This window comes from Cryptomeria japonica, chromosome 1, assembly GCF_030272615.1.
Source record: "Cryptomeria japonica chromosome 1, Sugi_1.0, whole genome shotgun sequence".
Taxonomy (NCBI): Eukaryota; Viridiplantae; Streptophyta; class Pinopsida; order Cupressales; family Cupressaceae; genus Cryptomeria; species Cryptomeria japonica.
The window spans coordinates 446967334-446989503 of NC_081405.1; the positions used below are offsets into that span (position 1 = coordinate 446967334).

Below are 22170 nucleotides of genomic sequence, written 5' to 3' on the forward strand. Positions count from 1 at the left end.
AGAATGCTCGAGGTGAGACTATTTTTAAGTATAAGAATAAATTTAACTTTTTTACTTTAATAAAGAATAGAGTAATTACTATTTTAAAGTGTAAACTAAATGGCTAAGTAGTTGGAATAAAATGATAAGTGTTTGCAAGATCAAAACGAATAGTTTTTAATGTCTCTCGTGATTCTTTATATTAATTTTTCAAAATATAGATATGCTGACAATATTTGTAGAAATAATTCCCATCATTATTCACTAACCATTTCTTTGCTTAAAAGATAATAAAACCTTCATTTAACATTTTTAAACTGGATTTTATTTTTTTAAATTTCTTTGCTCTTGCCTAACATTAACCCTACTAGGGCGCTTTGAGCCACTGTTTGCAGCAGCAGGGGCGGAAGGATAGGGCGTAAGGCGACTATTTTCATGGTAATGGATTCTCCGCTGGGGCGTCCTATCCTCTGCTCCAGTATCACACTATTTTCCTTTTCTTTTTTTTTTGTTTTTTGTTTTTGAGTTTTACTTCTCAAAATCTGCCTCTACTCGTCATAGGGAAATGAAAGGGATTGACTAGATTTAGGGGTTTGCGCCCTCCCACGGAGCTCCGTCACATTCTAGAGGGCACGACTTTGCCCAGTCTTCCTTGCGTTCATTATTTATTGTTATTCTCTTTGTCATTTTTTTATTAAACCAATTTTTTTCAAGGTCTGCATCTATTGGTTTATGCACATGTTAACTTGAGGAATGAGGCGCCACTGGTCTGAAAGGGGAAAAGCAATAATCCAAATGCAGTTTGTTTAAGGATACATTAATGTAATAGCTGCATCCGCCCTTCTATCAAACTGTTTCTTTTTTTTCCATTTCTTTACAGCTACTAAAAGAGGGCTATTTAAGTTACCTTATCATCTAAAAAAGTAATGAACAAAAGTCTAGTGACAGGGAGTGCAAGTGTATTATTCTTATTTTTCTTTTGAGAAAGTACAAGTACAGGAAGAACCATGTTCCTACGTGGAAATTATAGGTGATACTGCAGCTAGCAAATATTGTATTCTCTTTGTATCATAATGTTGCTGATATCCATATATTTTCTTCCTGTGCCTCCTAAAGGGGAGTGAATCACAACTTTAGGACCTTGGGTGAACTTAGATTTCTCACCAAACATTCCTTTAGTGGGAGCATTTTTTCATTCCCACTCTGCAACTTTCCTACTCTGATGTCTTTTGAATTCCCGCAATGGCTGTCGATTCTGCTGGGGAGGGCCCGTCCTCCCTGGATCATGATCCCCCCTTCTCTCCTGCAGGTGTGTCCAGATCTGGCTCTTGTGTTGCATTCCTAGAGTGTTGGGTGGGCTCCCTCGGTTGGTGTCGTTGACGCTTGTAATGCGTTGTTGCACGAGGCCCCCTCCTTTGAGAAAATTCCTCTTGCAACCTCCAACTTGGATTCTCCTCACAAGGTTCCCAAGTCTGATGATGTGGGGCCTTTGTCTAGGGATGCTCAAGCGAGCACCTGGAAAGGTGCCCTTGTTGGAAATTCTAAGTTAGGGTCATCTACGTTACTGCCTAAGGTAACTGTTGGAGAGGATGGCCTCGAGATTTGTCTCCCCGACAGTATTATGGATAATATTGCTTCCTCCCTACACCTCTGCTTGGTGGGGAAATTCATAGCCTTCAAACCCACTATAGATATGGTCAGAAGATGGGCTGGCTCTAGATGGAAACTAAAAGGTAGTGTCTCTATCTCTGCTAAGTTGGGGGGGCTCTTTCTTTTCAGATTCACTGCAGAAGAAGACTTCATTTATATTATGTCTAGTTCATGGTCTTACGGCAAACACTGCCTAACTCTCTCTAAGTGGAAGTCGGGGTTTGAGCCTAGTGCAGACCTCCTCAGATTGGCATCGGTTTGGATCAGACTCTCTGGCCTCCCTCTGGAGTTCTGGGATGACACCATTTTTAGATGGATTGGTAACTCGTTTGGTCAGTTCGTTGTTGTTGATAATGTGACGATGCAGAAGTCTAGACTTGTTTATGCTCGCCTTTGTGTGAATGTGGCTGTTAACAACCCCCCCCTAATTTCATAGCTCTAAAATCCAAATGGGGTAAATGGGTGCAGGCTATTGTCTACGAGAACGCCTCCCTTTATTGTCAAAGGTGTGAAAAACACGGTCATGTTATTGCTGACTACCCGACCCCTCAACCTCTGGAGGAAAAGTTGAAGGAGAAGTTGTCATCCTCGGGTATTGTCAATGTGGAGGAAGCTCAGATTGTTACCCCCCCAACCCCTCGGTTGTTGACAATTTTGTGGGTCAAACCATGGACTTGAAGGAAAAAGAGGGTCCTCAAGATACTATTGAGGAGGGCTACCCTTTCTTGGAAGGTATTCTTAATATGATGCAAACCCCTGACCCCAAGACGACACCTCCCTCCTCGGGAAGATGCTTGGGCCCGGACCTAGAAGATGGAGAGATCTCCCAAATGAAGGTAGAACAAGAAGGTTTGAATGCAGAACTGTGTTTCAGAGAGAAGAAAGGACACAACGAGACCACTCAGCCTGTGCTCATGCAGCTGAATCCCAACACTATGGGAAATAGCGGGGGAAGCATTTGGAGCACTGGGGTTGGGCCCACGCCTTCCAAAGGGATCGTTCTGGATCTGACCTCCTCCTCCTCTACTACTAGATCTACTAGGGAGATCACTTTTCTCTCTCATGGAATTTGTTCTGCCCTGTCTTCGCTTGTAAATAAAGAGAAAGGGGAATGGCAGGAACCGAAAAGAAAAACTAGAGGAAATAAGAAGGCGAATGTGGGAAACGACTCTAAGCCAGGTAGACCCTCTAAGAGGACCCTCAGAACTAAGGTAATGGCCAGGAAAATTGCCAGTGGAAGGCAATTAACTCTAGAGACATCTCAAAAAGGCAAGAAATGAAGTTCCTTTTATGGAACTTAAGGGGTTTAAATCACCCCCAGAAGCAGTATGCTCTTAAGCAAAGCATAGTTACCAATAAGGTTGATATCATTCTAATCCAGGAGGTGAAAATGACTTATCAAAATTTTGCTATGCTCGTGGACAGTATATGGCCGGGTGCTGCTTTCCATTATGGCGAGGCAGAGGGTGCTTCAGGAGGAATTGGTACTCTATGGAATAAGAGCAAATTGGATGGGAACGCAGTTGACATTTCTCACAACTTTCTTACTACCAGGTTCACTATGAACAACTTCTCTTGGTATTTTTTCAACATTTATGCTCCTAATACTAGACATGGTCGGGCTCGGGTCTGGGAAGAAATCACTACCTTCATGACTAATAATAGGGAGGCTATGTTCATGTTAGCTAGTGACTTTAACACCCCCCTTTTTTCCTCTGAGAAGCTTGGAGGTCTAACTAACTACAGTGATAGTATGCTTGACTTTGTTGACTTCATTAGGAATAATGAGTTACTTATTTTTGACCTCCAAGGGAATCCTTTCACCTGGTCTAACAACAAAATAGGCTCCAATCTGATTCAGGTCAGGTTGGATAGGTTTCTAATCTCGGCCAAGTGGAACCTTGGCAACAATTCCTCGCTCTTGTCTCTCCCGCGCACTATCTTTGACCATTCCCCGATCCTCCTTTCATGGGTTGACAAGCCGACCCTGGGCCCCATACCCTTTAGATATGAGATTATGTGGCACTCTCACCCGAATTTTAAACACTGTATCCAAATATGGTGGAACTCCCCTGTTCAAGGTTTTGCTATGTTTAGAATAGCTAAAAAGCTGGAGATAATCAATAGGGAGGTCAAAGCCTGGAGCAAATCTTCCTTTGGGGATATCTTCAAGAGAAAGGAGGCTAAAACCAATTTGGACTGCCTCCAGATAACCATTGCAGAGGGGACCACCTCTATGGATATCTACAAAGAGGAGGAAGGGTGGAGACAAAATGGAAAGAAATCAGGAACCTTGAAGAAATCTACTGGAAGCAAAGATCCAGAGTCCACTGGTTAACTGAGGGGGACATGAACGCCTCCTTTCACAGATCTGCTTCTAAGCACAAGAGGCGGAACACTATTCGATCCATTTTCAATAACAGGAATGAGGAGCTGGTGGAGAATAGCGAGATTGGCCAATGGGCTTCCCTACACTTTGCTAATGCCTACACGAATGACAGGGCCAACGAACCTGCTAAGGTTAGTGATAAGCTTCTCGGTCTTATCCCTCAAGTCCTGAATGATGCTGATAATGAGTTATTGATGAGCCGTGTACCCGACGGCTTCCCCTCGGCTTTCTTTCAGATGTTCTGGGAAACTGTAAAGTATGACCTAACCAAAGCTACTAGGGACTTCATTCGCACTGGGAACCTTCTGAAGAAGTTAAATAACACTTTCATTGTTTTGGTGCTCAAAGTTCTTGACCCAAAGTGTATGACTGATTACCGCCCAATCAGCTTGTGTAACTCAGTCTATAAGATCTTCTCTAAAGTTGTTGTCAACAGAATTAAATCGCTTCTTGAAAGATGCATTAGCCTCTCTGAGAGGGGTTTTGTTTCGGGCAGGCAGATTCTCAATACAGTTATTACTACCCATGAGGTCATCCACTCCATGGAGAAAAGTCGCAACCCAGGTATGGCTCTTAAACTTGACATCTTTAAGGCTTACGATAACGTTAACTGGAAGTTCCTGTATGCTGTTCTTTCCAAGATGGGTTTCCAGGGAAGATCCATCAATATTATCAAGGTGGCAGTGGAAAGTGTTCACTACTCGGTGATTGTCAACGACACCCCTTGGGGTTTCTTTAAGGCTGGGAAAGGTCTAAGGCAGGGGGACCCTCTCTCACCTTATTTGTTTATTATGGTGGCTGAAGTTTTGAGAAAGAACTTCTCCCATTTAATTAGGACCAAAAAAATCTCGGGGGTGAAAGCTGCTTCTACCCTTCCCCCAGTGGTTATGCAACAATTTGTTGATGACACCTTCCTGTTTGGCCAGTCGTCTGTTATAGAAGCTAAAGAATGGAAACACCTGCTGGAGGATTACGTTCTTGCCTCAGGACAACTCATCAACTATAATAAGAGAAAAATATATTTTTTCAACACTGATAGAAATCTCCAAGGTAAACTTATGCATATCCTTGGATGTTGTGCTGCTGATCTCCTCGATTTCTACTTGGGTCTTCCCCTCACAATTAAGGAGGTCACCTCCCATTTTTGGGAGTCAATCTTAGAAAGAATGCAGAAAAAACTTGTTGGCTGGACTAGAAAGACCCTGAGTAGTGCGGGTAAACTCCAACTTCTATCGACCTTTCTTCAAGGTGTCCCGGTCTATTTACTCTCTATTCAAGATATCCATTGCTATGGCTGAGAAACTTGAGAAAATCCAAAGAAGTTTTCTGTGGACGGGGATGGAGGAAAAGTCCAGAATTAGCTTAGTCAATTGGGAGGTGGTGTGCAAACCTAAGTACATGGGAGGCCTTGGGATCAGAAAAATTTCAGACCTGAACAAGGCTTTGCTGACTAAAATCGGTTGGAATCTTACGAAGGACAAAGCTGACTGGTGCAAGATCATGAGGGCTAAGTATTTCAATCACACCGCCTTCTCTTCCCTTCTTTCTTCTAATGAGCTTCCACCTGGGTCTAAGATATGGAACAACATTGTCAAAAACAGAAAGCTGCTTAAACAGAGTCTAAAATGGCAGGTGAGCAATGGTGAGAAGATCAGATTTTGGAAAGACAATTGGAATGGCCGTAGACCCCTGGCCTCTTCCCACTGTAGTTGCCTCATGGGAACTCTCAAGGACTCGTTGTGTAATCTTGTGATAAACTACATTTCTCCCTCTCGCTGTTGGTTGAGGCTTGTTGATGGTCTGGGAAATAATACTCATTGGGATCATTTGGTTGGCGAGTTACAATCTCTTCTTGAGAAGGTCAAGATCCCCCTTTTCACTCATACTGATAAGTTTGTTTGGGCTATGAATCCCTCAGGGTCTTTCAGTGTTAAGTCGGCCTAAAATCTCCTGTTTGCCCCTGTGAATGATTGCTACAGCTGGAGATAAGTTTGGAACTCTCAGCTTATCCCTAAAATTAACTTCTTTTGGTGGACGGCTCTGCATGGGAAGATCCTTACTATTGATAACCTTAAAAGGCGAGGCTTCCTGCTTTCCAACCTGTGTGTCATGTGTAACTGTGCTGAGGAAAGCATAAATAATTTTTTTATCCATTGACCATTCGCTTCTACGGTCGGGCACAAAGTTTTACAAAAATTTGATATTGTGTGGACCTTCTTAGAAGACTTGCAACAGTTTATCAGCAAATGGAAGTGCCCCTAGGCCCACCAGTCGATTAGACAGTTTTGGAAACTCATCCCTCCCCATATCTATTGGCATATCTAGAAGGAAAGGAACAATCGGATCTTCCATGAAATGAATAACTCTGTTGAAACGGTGGTTGGCACAACTAAAAAGCTCCTCAGAGAGAACGCTCTGGTCTGCAAATGGAAAACTCCACAATCAACCCCTTTGGTGATGGATTGCAATTGGATTAGAATATGGAATCTGCTAGACAATTTCTTTCAATATGACAACTCAAAAAAAATGGAGAGTCTTAACACTAGATGGTTGACTCCGCCCCCCTCATGGCTCAAACTTAACTTCGATGGTGCCGCTTGCAGTGGTGTTGCGTCAGGAGGTGGAATTATTAGAGATAGCTTGGGCAACCTGATTCTGGCCTATGCGGGGAATTTTGACTCTGTCTCGAGTAACATGGCTGAAGCCCTTGCTCTCTTCTGGGGGCTTAAATTGGCCCTCGACATCAATGCTAAAAGACTGATCATTGAAGGGGACTCTAAGCTGATTATTGAGGTGGCTAAAGGAGTTTCAGGGATTAGCTGGACTATCAACAACATTATCAAGGACATTTGGTCCATGATTATCTGGCTTGAGGAATTTCAAATTCAACACATTTACAGAGAGGGTAACTCGGTGGCAGACTCTCTGGCTGCGATAGGCCTTGAGTTAACTGGTATGAGGTGCTGGAGACACCTTGATTCTCTTTCTGACAGACAAAAGTCCCTAATTGGGAGAGACCAGAATTTCTCTACTTGCCAATGATGTGCTATGTCCTTTTTTACGGGGGGTCGTTTTGGCCCGTCTGCGATGCTAAGATGCAGGAGGGAAATTCAAATTCAAATTGGGCGGGATACGCCAAGGTGGCTTCCGGTGGTCCCCATCTTCTCCTGTGCATCGGTCTAGTGATGACGTGGCCAACCACTGATAATTGTATTACTGAAGGATTGAAGCACCAACTTTTAATCATTAACTTGACTAACCATAACAAGTACATCATTTATTACTATAACTGGAACTTAAGATTTCTCCATAATGAAGATCTTGCAAGTTGGCGGATGAATTAAGAGGTGTCCCTTCGCATGCTTACTGGAGCTGGCGGACGCATGCCTTGGGAAACACCACAAAAGATAATGATTGCAGCTCTCACCTCAATTTAGCTAATTCTCGGTCGATTTTTCTTTTCTGCTCTGGTTTTTCCCTTTGCATAACCATTTTCTGGTCTGCGCTGCATCCCAACATCACTCTGGAGGAAGCTATTATGGGGGGAGATTTAGTCCAGGCTGAGCCAGACACTATTGACGACTGCTTTCGCAATGACCCTTGCGTTTGGATGTACGCCAAGGAAGGGGGCATCATCTCGTTCATGGAAGCCATGACTCAGTTTGACGAAAACCTCTCCATGCAGTTTGTGAGAAACTGGAATGACAGGAGAGTTGTTATGGGGGATATATCATTTGAAATCAACGAGGAAGTCATTTCCCAGGCCATGGGTCTTTCAATTGAGGGAAGGAAGTGGAAGAAAACCAACAGGGTCGCGGATGAGACCAGTATGAACCGCTTCTACAAAAAGGATGAGGAACCTGTCAAAATGCGAGGGGGTTTCAATAGGAAATGCCTTCCATACCCGTGGGACCAGGTGTGCAAAATTATTATGAAATACTTTACCCTTGAGGGAAGGTATGGTGTTTTCTATTATTACCATTTCTCGTTGCTCAATCACTTTCGCAACCATGATACTATTTCTTTCCTGTTCTTTTTACTACACGCCTTAGAGTGTACTGTTAAAGATGTCCGTCATTGCATGACTCAAGATAGCAATTACACCATCCTCCACCAGGGTTTGATGTTTCGGCTCTACAACTTCCACAAGGCCTCGTGTCCCCCTAAACCCATCTCTGTTCAACCTTCTCCCTCCATCCAAGGCCCCCCTGCTGGTTCTAAAAAAGGTCTCAAAAAGACCTCGAAAAAGCCTGTTACGCCTTGTCAATCCCCTGACCATGCCCCTCTCATTTCCCCCAAAATTGGGGAGAAAAACAAAGGCAACCCTTCCGCTGCTAAACCCACCTCCAAGAAACCTAAGAAAGAACTTAAAATCCTGTTAGTCGAGTCTAACGTGAAGGATGGTGTGACCCCGCGTAGATCCCACAGGTTTGCTGGCAAACCTCGGATGAAACAAATCATTGTTAGAAAGGACTATGTTAATGAGGAGGAGGAAGATTGTGAGAAGGCTGAAAGTGATAAGGTTGATGATGAGATGGAGGCTACGAAAGGCTTGGATTCCTCTAAGCTGGGTACTAAGGCCCCTGACTTTGAGATAAACAAGGATGATAATAAGACTGCCTCCCCTTATTCTAACACTTCCCCCCCGCATATCTCTGAGGAGGATGGAAGAAAGTCTGAGGGTGGGGAGACTGTTGCTGAAGGTGGGGAGAAGGAGGAGGTGGTGCAGTGTGCGGGTTGTAATGCTATCTCCGAGGACCTGAATGGTGTGAAGAAGAAGCTGGATTATCTGGAGTCCCATGTCGACCAAATTGGGAAATTCGCCATAAAGGTTATGCACTCCTTAGCTACTTCAATGTGCCTGTTGCACCAGGAGAAATTGGATCAGGGCGGGCTGGAAGGCGACACCATGAAGGAACTGTTTGAGTTCCTTGCTGAAGATTGGACTGGGCTCATGCTCTCACAACACTTGGGAGCTGGAAAACATGTTTAATGGTGGAAGCTTTTCCTTTTTCTTATAGTTTTATTTTCTAGATCGGCTAGATCCCTGTTAAGTTTAAGACTCTTGCTACTTTCCTCAGTTATTATACTATGAACAATATGCTGGTTATCTGCTGTTTAAGGTGCTATTTGGACGAGATTGGTTTCAATTTTGGGTTATCCAATAGCTATAGGCGGTTTTTGTTTTTGATGTTTAAGGTAGGGATTGGTTGACTGCTGTTTGGCAGCTGTGTGTGTGCTGGTTTAGCTCTCTTTTGAGGCTTGCTGTTTTTTCCGAGTCAGCCCCCCTGTTTTGGCTGCTTTATTATCAAAAACAGTCAATGTAAAATTATATGCATATACAAATTCCTTCCTCTCGCTCTCTCTGTCTCTCTCCCTCTCTCTTTACAAGCAAGAATACTATTTTTCACAACGTGACACAAAACTCCCTTTCACCATTAGAACATAAAGAAATATTTAATAGAGCATGTAAATTAGACCCTAAAGTGAGCAACATACTTGACCTTCAAATGAACTGAGTAAATGCTTCAATTTTTAATACAACACAATAAATAATTGTATGATTATAAGATCGATTGATACATATTTTCTATCTTCTTCAATACTGAGTAAACAATGTAGTTTTAAAACATTAATACAATTCTTCATTTTTCTTTACCAGGAATGAAATCCATACAGTTACAATTATTTGAAAGGGTTTTATTGCAGATCTAAAATGGCAATCACACTCATTTGACAAGAATACCATACAGGTTTATATGAACATCCCCCAACTTTTTTTTCTCTTTCTATTTCTTTGAGGTTATAATACAACTTTAACAATACAATACTGTTTACAAGAGCATTGCATAATAGAGTAGAACTTTATTTCCCTCAAACTACAAGCAACTCTAAATTTCCATCCATCTGCACATGAACAACAAGCTTTTCAAGAGGCCATGGAATGCTCACCTCCCAGCATAGGCTGGAAAACCAACCACCCCTGAGCTAGAAGACTCCCACAAAGAACTGGGTTTACACACAAGCAAACACATAATGCAAACAGTGATAAATAACAAACAACATTTCCCTCCCAAGAATTGAACACTTTGGATTTCACATAGAATCGATTAATGGCGTGAGAGAGTGGACAACACTCTCATGGGGAGACCAATACACATAGCATAATAAATTTCCATTTCCAGCTCCTTCCAACTTCTTACAACACAAGCCAAGGGTATTCATACCCAACAACATTTTCTTCCTCCCACTTAACAAATTGAAAACAATGGGGTAGTCATTTCCAAGGATCTCTCCTTTACAAGGATGAGAGTTTTCTCCCCGTAGAGGGCCCTCCCCTTTCACCCTCTTGTGGCTGCTCTTCCCACCCATGGGTGAGCATGGGTTTTAGTTTTACAACCCAATACACAACACATAAATTTTCACTCACATTTTACATACATAGTAAAGGCTAATGAATGAAAACATTAAAAGAACAATAAATGGGATCTCCTACATCAACAATCAAGCACCAAGTAGAGAAGTAGAATTTGAGCTCCAAACTTCCAGCCCTCTATCTGTCAAGATCCAAAACCTTTCCCAAAACAAAATGTAAGTTGCAGCCAAAAAAGAACTCCTTGCCTCCTCTTTCTTGGAAGTTTTATAGAACTTCATATATGAATTTCTTTCAAGGAGAGGGTGACAAGTGTCACTCTCTCCTTGACTCCTCAAACTCCAATCCCAAAACGTGCTCCCATTTTAATGTGAGATTTATGATGAAGTGTGTGAAGCGTACCTCTCCAACATGAAGCTCACAAACCATTGACAGAGGGTGGGTGTGCTCGGTCACTCTACCTCGATAAGTCCCTCATCATAAATGAGATTTGAAAACACATACCATCCCCCAATACTCAAAATCTGCCACCCTCTTACAAGGGAATTTATGAAGGTCAAATCTTATTTATTTTACAAGTTATGGCCTTAAATAGCCCCCCTACCCCATGGTACCCCATTTGGGTGTCTAAAAATGTCAAGAAAACATAAATCCAAGCTTTTAAAACCCCCCATAAGTACCCATAAAGTATGCATCTAGGAATGGAGGATAAAATGATGAAATACAACCCCCTTACCTTCAAACATGGACTCTACCCATCAAAATATTTTAACAGAAAACATTTCAACACATGCATCTCAATAAATCATGAAATTAAGCACATAACACTTGAGACTTTAGCCCTTCCATATGGGTTGAAGTCTTGGCTTCATTGCTAGTGTACAGGATTCTTGGGGAGTCTCCAGTTTCCATGGCCCATGGAATAAAACACCTGCACACTTAGGAGTAAAGTATTAATATGCCCAATAATATCAAAGCCGAAGCAACATAAATAAACACCCACATTCACATGCTTGTACCTAATTCAATTCTCATAATTGATTACATGAAATATCCCATGTATGCCAACTACGTTCTTTCCAAACAATCTAATTCATAAAGCTCATAATCATCTCAATATCACAATGTAATCTATTTGATTCATGTAAGGAAATTGCAAACAATATCACCTAATTCAATTAGGCTATCCTTCTAGCTATCATTTTACCATTTCAAGTTTCAATTAAACAAAAATTTTAATGTTCTTATATCTTAAATCTTTGTATAATATATGCATCCATTACTTCACCTAAAAGCTTACATTTTATTTCCTAATTTAACTATCATGTAAACAAGTTATTAGGTTACAATATATCCTGACCACACATGTATCAACATTATGAATCACACAAGAGACATTCCTAACTGGGGTAGTTATAAAGACATATTAGACCTAATAACCTCTGAATCATAAATTTTTTTGGTACTACAATTTAATGAACAAGGTTCCTCGATGTATTTTACCTACAAGGTTCCTTTGGACCTAGCCTCAATATCCACTTGGCATGAGCACCCATATGCTTAGGGTTTGATAATGCTGTTCAAGATTAGGATGCTTAGTAAAACTCTAGATTTTGGATGACCCAATGGACATCCATAAGCTTTAATTCCTACCGCAAGACAGTGGGCTTCACATTTACAAAGCCTTCACATTTCAAGCACCTAGAACATACACAAATCTATCTCTATTATTGCTATTGGGACATAACCTTGTTGCTACACCCAAACTTCCTCTCTAAACTAAAATTTGATTGTTGGTATCAAATAGTAAATGTTTGGTCTTATTTTGCTTGGTGCTAGCTCCACTTTGCCACGTTCTCAACATTTTGGTGCCCTCATCCCTCTTTGTGTCATGACACAAAGTAATAAGATGTAGAGAGAATTTATCGTTAGGGAAGGAAGCTTCAACTATTTTCCCTAAAAGAAAAAGTTTATTTACACTTGAACTTCTTTAATGCCAAAAGTAGCCGGTACAAGGCATGTGATTAACTCACATAGTTGTAGTTCACTAAATTTGCCCTCAATGGCTACACTATAGCCAAGGGTAAAGATATTTGCAAAGTGTAAGAGTTACTCTAGAATCTTTTTGAGCCACATGATATTTCCGCATACTTGCTTCTACAACTATGTGTAAATCCAAGGGAGAAGGTTCCAAAATCTTTCTCCCTTGATTATTTGCGCACACAACAACGAATATTAGATCCAAAACATCACTTGAGGCACCAATGTGGCTTGTACAATCTTAGATTAGTTGCAATTGCACATCTTCTACAAATAGTTATATAAATGATTTTACAACAATCCACACTCCACTTCACAATAGAGAAACTTCATTCTTTGCTTGCAAATAAATGTTGAGGTTGACAATTATTCCTCTTCAATCAATATAAAATCATAATCTTTCAGTAGTGACCCGTGCAAACCACAACATCTATAATAATTTTTGCAAGAATATTTGATTGTTCCCCAAGCTTATTTATTAAAGGCTAGTCTCAACAGCTCTACACTGACATCTAGTAACGTTTGTGTCTACATTGGAAGCTTACATCTCTCATAGAGACTACAATCACACAAAGCCTCAATAATTTTCCTTTGATGGTTGAGTTATTGGTTTGATTGCGTTATATTCACTAGACAACAACCACATCAGACTTCCCAATGGTGCTCAAGATAATCCTTCACAATGCACTTCAATATTTTGTACCAACAAGCTACTTATTTATTTGGAAATATTCTTATAGATCATTGGTATCGATACTATTGCTACTCTATATTCCAAATCTTGTCTATGAAAATCATTTTTTCTTGACAAGGACACATGAGTTCAATGACTCACTCTCCTTTTGGTGTTTGGTATAGGGACCAACTCCTCACCTGATATAAAGGCGCATTGCAACGAAAGAACAAGGCAGTGATGAGTGCATGAAATAAGCAAGCCTAAGCCTAAGATTGAGACTGAGAGAAGGCAGCACCGTCTTTTCTTATCTGTCCACCTTTCTTATTTTCAGAGTGACTAATCCTAACAGGCTTTCAGCAGCTTCGATCGCCCATATGGCACTGGTTAGAAATTTTCGCGAGTCTTTCTTCTAAATAAAGTTCTTTTTTTTTTAATATTTTCTGAAGTACTATTCATTAATGGCAGGTGAAGGAAATTCCACAGGCAGATGGAGAGAAAGAAGAAGATCCTGAGAAAAAGAAGAAGAAAGATGAAAAGGTAACCCAAATTCTGCATCCTTGCATCTTTGATATTCCAGATTGGATTTATGCATATATCTTGGCCTGATATATCTGTAATTGTTTTTACAAATTGACATTTTCCTTAAAACCTATATCCAGGCGGGGGGATTATCATAGGTCTAGTTGCTGTATGTTTGGATGAGAGTGTACCCAATCCATTGCTTATTGCCCATTAGTGCGTTCAATCATTGTTGAGTTATGGTTAGCCTTGAGCTCTTTAAAGGGATAGAACTCATAATTCCTGATTGTTTATAATTAGTCTTTTGTTTTTAGTGTGTTAATCTTGAAACAAAAATCACAAAATCCATAATAGTTTTTTAAATTGTCTCTTCTCTGAAAACTTAATGTCCACTTGGGGGCATTATAATAGACCATTAGCTGTATTGTTCAATGAGATTGCACCAACTTCATTATTTATTGCCCATTAATCTGTTTAATTGTTGATGGGTTTTGGTTTGCCTCGATCTGTTTCAGAGATAGAAACGATAAATTCTGATTGTTTACAATATACCTATTGTATTTTGTGTGTGAGTCTTGAAACAAACTCCAAGCCCAGCTTGTTTTTCGTTGCACAAACAATTCTACTTTTTGTAGTCAAACTGTCCAGACTAATTAATCTAACGTGCCTCGAGAAGATTCTTCCCACAAAGAAATAGGCACAAACAACAATGTGGCATTGACGGTTTGGTTGGTCATGATGTTGAAACTCAAGGCATACAAATTTGAATAATATGTATAAGTAAGGATAATGTGAAAAAAGCCTCTTTTTCCAACAAGGGAAATATCATGTGTCCAGTAGGTATGCTGGCCAGACAAGGATCTAAAAATTGACCTTACCTTATACTTTACAATGATGAGTAACAGAGAAGAATTTTTTATCAAATTCAGGCCCTTTATTGGTGGCTGAGACCACTGAAGCAGAAACTGTGAAAAAAATGCTACTAGTCATAGAAATTGTGAATTCCTAGGTTCTGTGACAGACCCCTTTCTGGGTTCTAGCGTTATTTGACAGTTTCTTTCCAATTTTGACTTCAATTGTGGTATTTTTGTGCAGTTAGGGTTTTACATGATGTTAAGATCATTTGCAGTTGTGAGGGATGCATTTTCAGTCATGTTGTCATTCCAAACTCTGTTATGTTGGTGGTTAGAAGGATTCTGATTTTATTTCTCAGCAGTCATGGGTAGAATCCAGTGGTAAATGCAGTCGGGGTTGTCTTTTTGCAGAGCTGTGAAAAAAATATCAATCCTGTTTAATATTATGAAATGCTAATTGTTGTCCAAGGAAAAGACGAGATTTTCAGAGGAAAGGTGTTGAAGGAAATACAAGAGGAAGGGTAGTGAATTTTAGTTACGATTTGTGTCCCAGCTTTTGCAGTGATTGCTTAGTTTATGCTTCATGTAGTTGTTCTTCGTTTTTCAGGTTAATTGTTAGCCATATGGAGTTTATGCTCTGTTCCGTTTAACAGACTTAAATAAAAGATATAACTGCGGGATTTAAATTTATTTAGGAGCTCATTGATTGGGCATCATCACCTCATTCTACTATGAACAATTGTTATTGTTTGTGTGCCCAATTTGCTAGTTCAATTCTGTTACCCATTCCTTGTAGGAAATCTTAGAAACAGTTTGGTTGGAGAGAAAGATAGCTCCTTCAGAGAAAGCAAGACCCAAAGAATTTGCTTTAGGTGTATTAAGTATTTTTTATCAGTATATAAATTTAATAAATTGAATATTTATTAATAATAAAATTATAATGTTATAAAATAATAAATTAATGTTAATATATATTTTTTTGATTAAAAAAAGTTGGTTTAGGACAAGGAATCAAAAAGCTATGGGCTGATGGGCAGTCAGACCAAGGCAGGGAAGTCTTCAATTAACAAATAGAGCTATATATTTAATTGTCAATCTTCACCCATCCCACTACATTGAAGCTGTTGTAACACAACTACCCAAAACAAAACCTGAACCCAACAAAACTTATTAGTAAAGATTGTTTTGGTAAAAAACTGAATGAATTAAATGAAATGATCTAATGATCATTTAAAGAATTACAAAGACAATGTTTCTATAAAGAAATAATCGTAAACAGAAGAAAAATAGAAACTAACTAATATGTACATTATGTTACATTATTGACCATTAATAATAAATAATAAGAATATTATTCTAATACCCTCCCTTAATGGTCAATCTGTCAACTGCACCAAGTTGCCCCCTAAATTTTACAAACTTGTCCGGGCTCAGAGACTTGGTGAGAATATTTGTTGTTTGATCCTTTGTTGGAACATACAACTGAACTGATTTGTCTTCAACAACCTTTCGAATGAAGTGACAATGAAGTTCAACATGCTTGGTTCTCTCGTGGAATACTAGATTCTTGGCCAGTTTGAGCACCCCTTGATTGTCACAGTAAAGGGGAGTAGGATCTGCTTGAGACATCTGCATGTCTGAAAGCATCCTCTGAAGCCAAACTACCTCACAAGATGCCTTAACTGTTCCTCGATACTTTTCTTTTGTCGAGGAAAGAGCCACTGCCTGCTACTTCTTGCTAGTCCATGTGACTGCACCAGATCCCAAACTGAAAACATACCTAGATGTTGAATTTCTGTCATCAACGAAACTTGCCCAATCTGAGTTTGTAAAACCAATGAGTGTAGGATCATGACACCTGTTGTACAGAAGACCAAAATCAAAAGTGCCCTCCACATAACGTAGCACATGCTTCGTTGCTACCCAATGATCAGCCTTGGGGGCTGTCATGAAGCGTGAAATGTAGCTCATTGCAAAACTGAGATCAGGCTTAGAAGCAGTAAGGTAGATGAGATTGCCCACCAGTTGCTTGAATGCTGATTCATTCACCACAGGTGAATCTAATTTGGCTGTCAGCTTCAGCCCTTTCTCCATAGGTGTGGATGCAAGTTTGTAGTCTTGCATCCGAAACTTGTCTAGCAGACCACAGACATACTTTGAATGAGATATGAAGATACTACCTTCAGTCTGCCAAACTTCAACACCTAAGAAATAATGTAGAAGTCCCAAGTTTGTCATGTCAAAGGATTGGCACAAACTCTGTTTGATTTGATCAATCAAAGGTGTCGAACTACCAGTGATAATGAGGTCATCAACATAGACAACAAGGATAAGAATATCACCACCAGTGTTTTTGACATACAGATTAGAATTAGATGAACTCCTTTGAAAGCCATGATTTGTGAGGTACTTGTCAATTTTGATGTACCAAGCTTGAGGAGCCTGTTTCAGGCCATAGAGTGCTTTCACCAGCCTGCACACCTGATGTTCTTTTCTAGCAACCTTGAACTCTGGAGGCTGCGTCATATAGACTTCTTCCTGCAACTTACCGTTGAGGAATACACTCTTAACATCCATCTGATGGACTTTCCAACTAAATTGAGCTGCTAAGCCAAGGACAATCTAAATGGTACTCATCTTGGTTGTAAGAGTAAAAGTATCCTCATAGTCAATGCCTTCCTTTTGTGAGAACCCCCTAGCAACGAGATGAGCTTTGTACTTGTCAAGGGTTCCGTCAGCTTTATACTTAACCTTATACACCCATTTGCAGCTAATGGGCTTCTTCCTTGGTGGAAGATAAAAAAGGACCCAAGTGTTGTTCTTCAAAAGACTCTGGTGTTCAACTTCCATAGCCTTTTCCTACTCAGGAATTCCTTTAGCCTTAGAATATGTTTGGGGCTCAAAAACATTGTGAATGTTGGCCATGAGAGCAAAATTGACTGTAGTTTGCTGCTTGCTCTTATTTCTGGAAGATCTACCCTCAATGAGCTCATCAGGACGAAGATCACTTATGGTCTTAGCTCACCATTCAAAGAGTAGAAGGACTAACATCAGATGCAAGAGGAATAATTGGAACTAGATCTGGAACAAGTTGAATATCGACATCATCTGGAGGAAATTCAGGTTGAGCATCATCAAATTTAGATTTTGCATCGTCTCTCCCATTAGGTGAACCTAATGGAAGACGAACACCCAAATCAGTAGCCTTCAAAGGTTGATCCTCAAAATTCTACACAGACGAGGATAAGTAAAAAGGTTCTTGTTCTTCATCAAAGACAACACCACGACTGAAGATGAGACGATCAGTTTCTACATCAATCAAGTGGTAATCCTTGTGGTTTCCACTGTACCTTGTGAACATTATTTTTTGACTCTTGGAATCCAACTTGGAGCACTTGGCATCTAAAATCCAAACATATGCTAAAGAGCCAAAGACTTTCAAATGACTGATCCTGGGTTTGCGACTAGTCCAAGCTTCCTCAGTAGTCTTCCCCTTAACAACTTGTGTGGGAGACCGATTAAGGAGATAGACTGCTGTGTATACTACTTCTACTCATTATTTCTTGGGAACATTCCTATGTTCCAACATTTGTTGGGAAAAATGGTGTCTCAACCTTGCATTTATGCGAGGTTACTATTTATAGTAAGTTTTCATTTGAGCACGAAATGGTGCGAAACTCTCCCTGAAGCTTCTGGTTGGCTAGATAAGCATTCCGGTAAAGTTGCGTCTCAAGGTCACAACTAGTTTTGAAGATATTAAAGTTTTCGTCTTGGAGGGGTGCGATAAAATGTTTAAACTTAATTTTGGGGGCTTTAGAGGCTCCGAAATGCCCTGAAAAGTGGCCATAACCGGCGCAGCGGGTTACGAGGTGATAGAGCACTTCGCGAGCTTTCCGGCGCTTCAAACGGTTCATCAATCGGACACCCGGTTCTCAAGTTATGGCCTCCGGAAGTTTGTACTCCTGAAATACGAAAAATAATTTGTATCGGATACATAAATGAGCTGTAAAAGGGAGCGACATGTGTTGATGTGTGCTTTAACATGTCATAGGGCATCTAGAAGGGAGATAAGGTCGGCTACACCTTATTGGGTGGTTTTAGCCCATGGTTTTGTAATACCGTTTGACGGTTTCTTGTATTGTATCTCCTATTTATGAGGTGTGTGAGATAGAGGTTGTGTGAAAGAGAGTCTTATGGCTATTGAGTTGCCTCTGAATCTCTGATTAGTGGTACTCCTGCAAAGAGCTTGCTCTGCAAGTATGTTGTAATCTGTTTTTGATTGCTGAATAAAAGATTGAGCTGCTTTTGGAGTGTGGGGTTTTTCTCCCGAAAGGGTTTTCCCCACGTAAATCATTGTGTTGTGGTATGAATGCTATTATATCTATTTCTATTTTTCTGTAACTATTGTAACGATCTGAAAAAGTTTTGCATTACCCTCCTCTCAAGGTTAGTGTAGGAAGTTGTTTCCGCTACTTAACTTCCTTACAAGTGGTATCAGAGCCTGATCACCTTTGGTTTCAATTGTGGGCAGTTGGGTTTTTTGAACTAATCCAGATTTGAGTGGGAGCTTGTGCAGAAGACACTTTTTGATCTTGTTGCAGGAATATTCAGATGGCGAGTTCGTCAGGGAGAATAGAGGTGGAGAAATTTAATGGAAATAATTTTGAGATGTGGAAGCTGAAGATGGAAGATCTGCTAATAGATCGAGATCTTTGGGATGCTGTTGATGCGAATGTCCAAAGGCCCTCAGATCCTACTGCGGCAGCTCAGTATGATGTTATGGACCGAAAAGCCAAGGGTCTAATCAGACTGTGCCTGGCAGACTCTATTCTAATCAATGTCCATGAAGAGAACTCTGCAAAGAAGCTATGGACTAAGCTTGGTGAGATGTATCAAGCGAAATCTTTATTAAATCAAATTTTCTTAAGAAAGAAATTGTATTCCTTGAAGATGGAAGAGGGTGGACGAATTGCAGACCACCTGGAAGCATTCAATATGTTGGTGGCTCAATTAGTATCCGTCGGTGTTAAGATGGACGAGGAGGAGAAATGTCAGATCTTGCTTTGTTCTTTGCTGATTCGTGGGATTCTCTTGTTATGGCTATCGGTAGTACTTCTGTTGTTTTGAAATCTGAAGACGTGGTGGGTGCCCTACTCGGTGAAGAGATGCGAAGGAAGGTATCCATCAGTTCAAAGGAAGCCCTAACCGTTCGTGGAAGACCTAAGGAGAAAGGCAAGAAGAATGAGAAGTGCGACAAGTCCAAATCCAAAGGGAGATCGAAATCTCCTGGAAAGTCCAAAGTCATTTGCTGGAACTGCGGTAAACCGGGTCACATCCGTAAGGACTGCAAAGAAGAAAAGATGAAGAAGAAAAAGAAAAAGTTCGATTCTGATTCTGAGTCCGACAAGGAAGATGGCGATGCATTTATTGCGGCTTTGGCGACTCATGCAGGTAATGATACCTGGCTAATTGACTCAGGTGCATCTTTTCATATGACTTCCAATAGAGATTGGTTTTCTGAATATCAAGGATTTAATGGAGGTAAGGTGTACTTGGGTGATGATTCACCTCTAGACATTGTTGGTCGAGGTAAAGTTAGAATCAGGTTTTCTGATGGTAGAATAAAAAGGATTAATGGTGTGCTGCATATCCCTGGATTAAAACGAAACCTGTTATCTGTGAGCAAACTGATAGATGCGGGTGTGCAGGTAGTCTTTTCTGAAGCAGGATGTAAGATGATTAAGGGTGCTATGGTAGTTGCTAGAGGTGTCAGGTTTGGCACTTTGTATAAGCTTGAAGCATACACTGTTGAGTGTAATAGCACTTCTGTAAAAAGTAAATCTGCGGATACTTCACTGGAAGATTTGAAGGTTTCACCTTCAGCAGATGGAAATGGTTTTTGGGTACCTAAGGGTGCTCTTTCGTCTGAATCAAAGTTACCTGCAGAGAAGACTATGTTATGGCACCAGAGACTTGGCCACATTGGAGAAAAGGGTCTAAGGACCTTGAAAAATAAAAACCTTGTTGAAGGTTTGAATGATTGTAATCTTGACTTTGATTTCTGTGAGCATTGCATTTATGGAAAACAAAACCGCGTTCAGTTTTACTCGAGTTCTCATAAAACTTGTGGTGTTTTGGATCTTATCCATTCTGATGTGTTTGGTCCAGTAGATGTCTCTTCGATTGGAAAATCCACATATTATGTTTCATTTATTGATGATTTTAGTAGAAGGACATGGGTTTATTTTCTAAAGAGTAAATCTGAAGTTTTTAGTCGTTTTAAAGAATTTAAAGCAATGGTTGAGTTGCAGACTGGAAAGAAAATAAAATGTTTGAGAACTGATAATGGCGGTGAGTTTTGCTCTAATGATTTTGATAGATTCTGTAAAGACTGTGGAATTAACAGGCAGAAGACAACTCCGTATTCTCCACAGCAGAATGGAGTTGCAGAAAGAATGAACAGGACACTGATGGAGAAGGCTAGGAGTATGTTGAGTGGTGCTGGTCTCGAACAAAAGTTTTGGGCTGAAGTTGTTGCCACTGCTTGCTACCTGATTAACAGGTCTCCTACATCAGCTCTTGTTGATAAAACGCCTATGGAAGCATGGTCAGGTCACAAGCCTTCATTGAGACATCTTAGAGTTTTTGGTTGCGAGGCATATGCACATGTGCCAAAGGAGAAGCGAACAAAGTTGGAGAACAAGGCTGTGAAATGTATCTTCATCGGGTATAGTTATGGTGTGAAATGATACAAGCTTTGGGACCCTGTTGCACAAAAGGTAATTCACAGTAGAAGTGTTATTTTTAGAGAAATTAAGTCTCCTTCTGCTACATTGCAGCCAGAACAGACTAAAAAAGAAGATGTGATTCAACTTCCTTCTACACCTGAAAGAGTTGAATCGAGACCCCTAGATAGGCAAGAAGTTGAGGAGAGCTCGTCTAGCTCTGAATCTTCAGAAGAGGAGGAAGAACCTCCAACTCAGCTTGTTTGAAGGTCTACAAGACATAGACAACCACCTGAAAGGTATTCACCTAATGATTGGAGATGTATTTTTGCTCTGAATACTAGTGTGGATGAACCGAAATCTGTAGAAGAGGCATTAGGTATGAATGATGCAGAATCTTGGAAGATTGCTATGGAGGAAGAAATGGCAGCTTTGAAAAAGAATGATACATGGGATCTTGTACCATTGCCTGAAGGACGAAAACCTGTTGGTTGTAAATGGGTGTTCAAGAAAAAGATTGGTTCAGATGGAAGCATTGAGAAGTATAAAGCAAGGTTGGTTGCAAAAGGCTACTCTCAGGTTGAGGGTGTTGATTACGGTGAGATATTTTCTCCTGTTGCAAAAATGACGTCCATTAGATTTTTGCTTTCTATTGCTACTGCTTATGATTTAGAGGTTGAACAAATGGATGTGAAAACTGCTTTCCTTCATGGTGATTTGGAGGAAGATATTTATATGACACAGTCGGAGCACTATGTGGTGAAAGGCAAAGATAATTTGGTCTGTAAGTTGAAGAAATCTTTGTATGGCCTCAAACAAAGTCCTAGGATGTGGTACTAGAAATTTGATACATATGTGTTGAGTTTGGGATTTGAACGTTCTAAATCAGATCACTGTGTTTATTATAAATCTGATGGTGATCATTTCTTATTCATTGCATTATATGTTGATGATATGTTATTCAT

The 22170-nt window shown here is 40.3% G+C and overlaps 1 protein-coding gene across 1 annotated transcript in view; it reads left to right on the forward strand.

Moving 5' to 3' along the window:
• The first annotated feature begins 295 nt into the window (after nt 1-295).
• The window catches only part of LOC131064520 (valine--tRNA ligase, mitochondrial 1), a 123193-nt gene continuing 101318 nt past the window's right edge, over nt 296-22170 (forward strand). The window contains 4 exon segments of the mRNA XM_059218558.1: nt 296-417; nt 9681-9771; nt 13290-13490; nt 13573-13644. Of these exon segments, the coding sequence (XP_059074541.1) occupies nt 13482-13490; nt 13573-13644 (81 nt within the window). The 5' untranslated portion in view covers nt 296-417; nt 9681-9771; nt 13290-13481.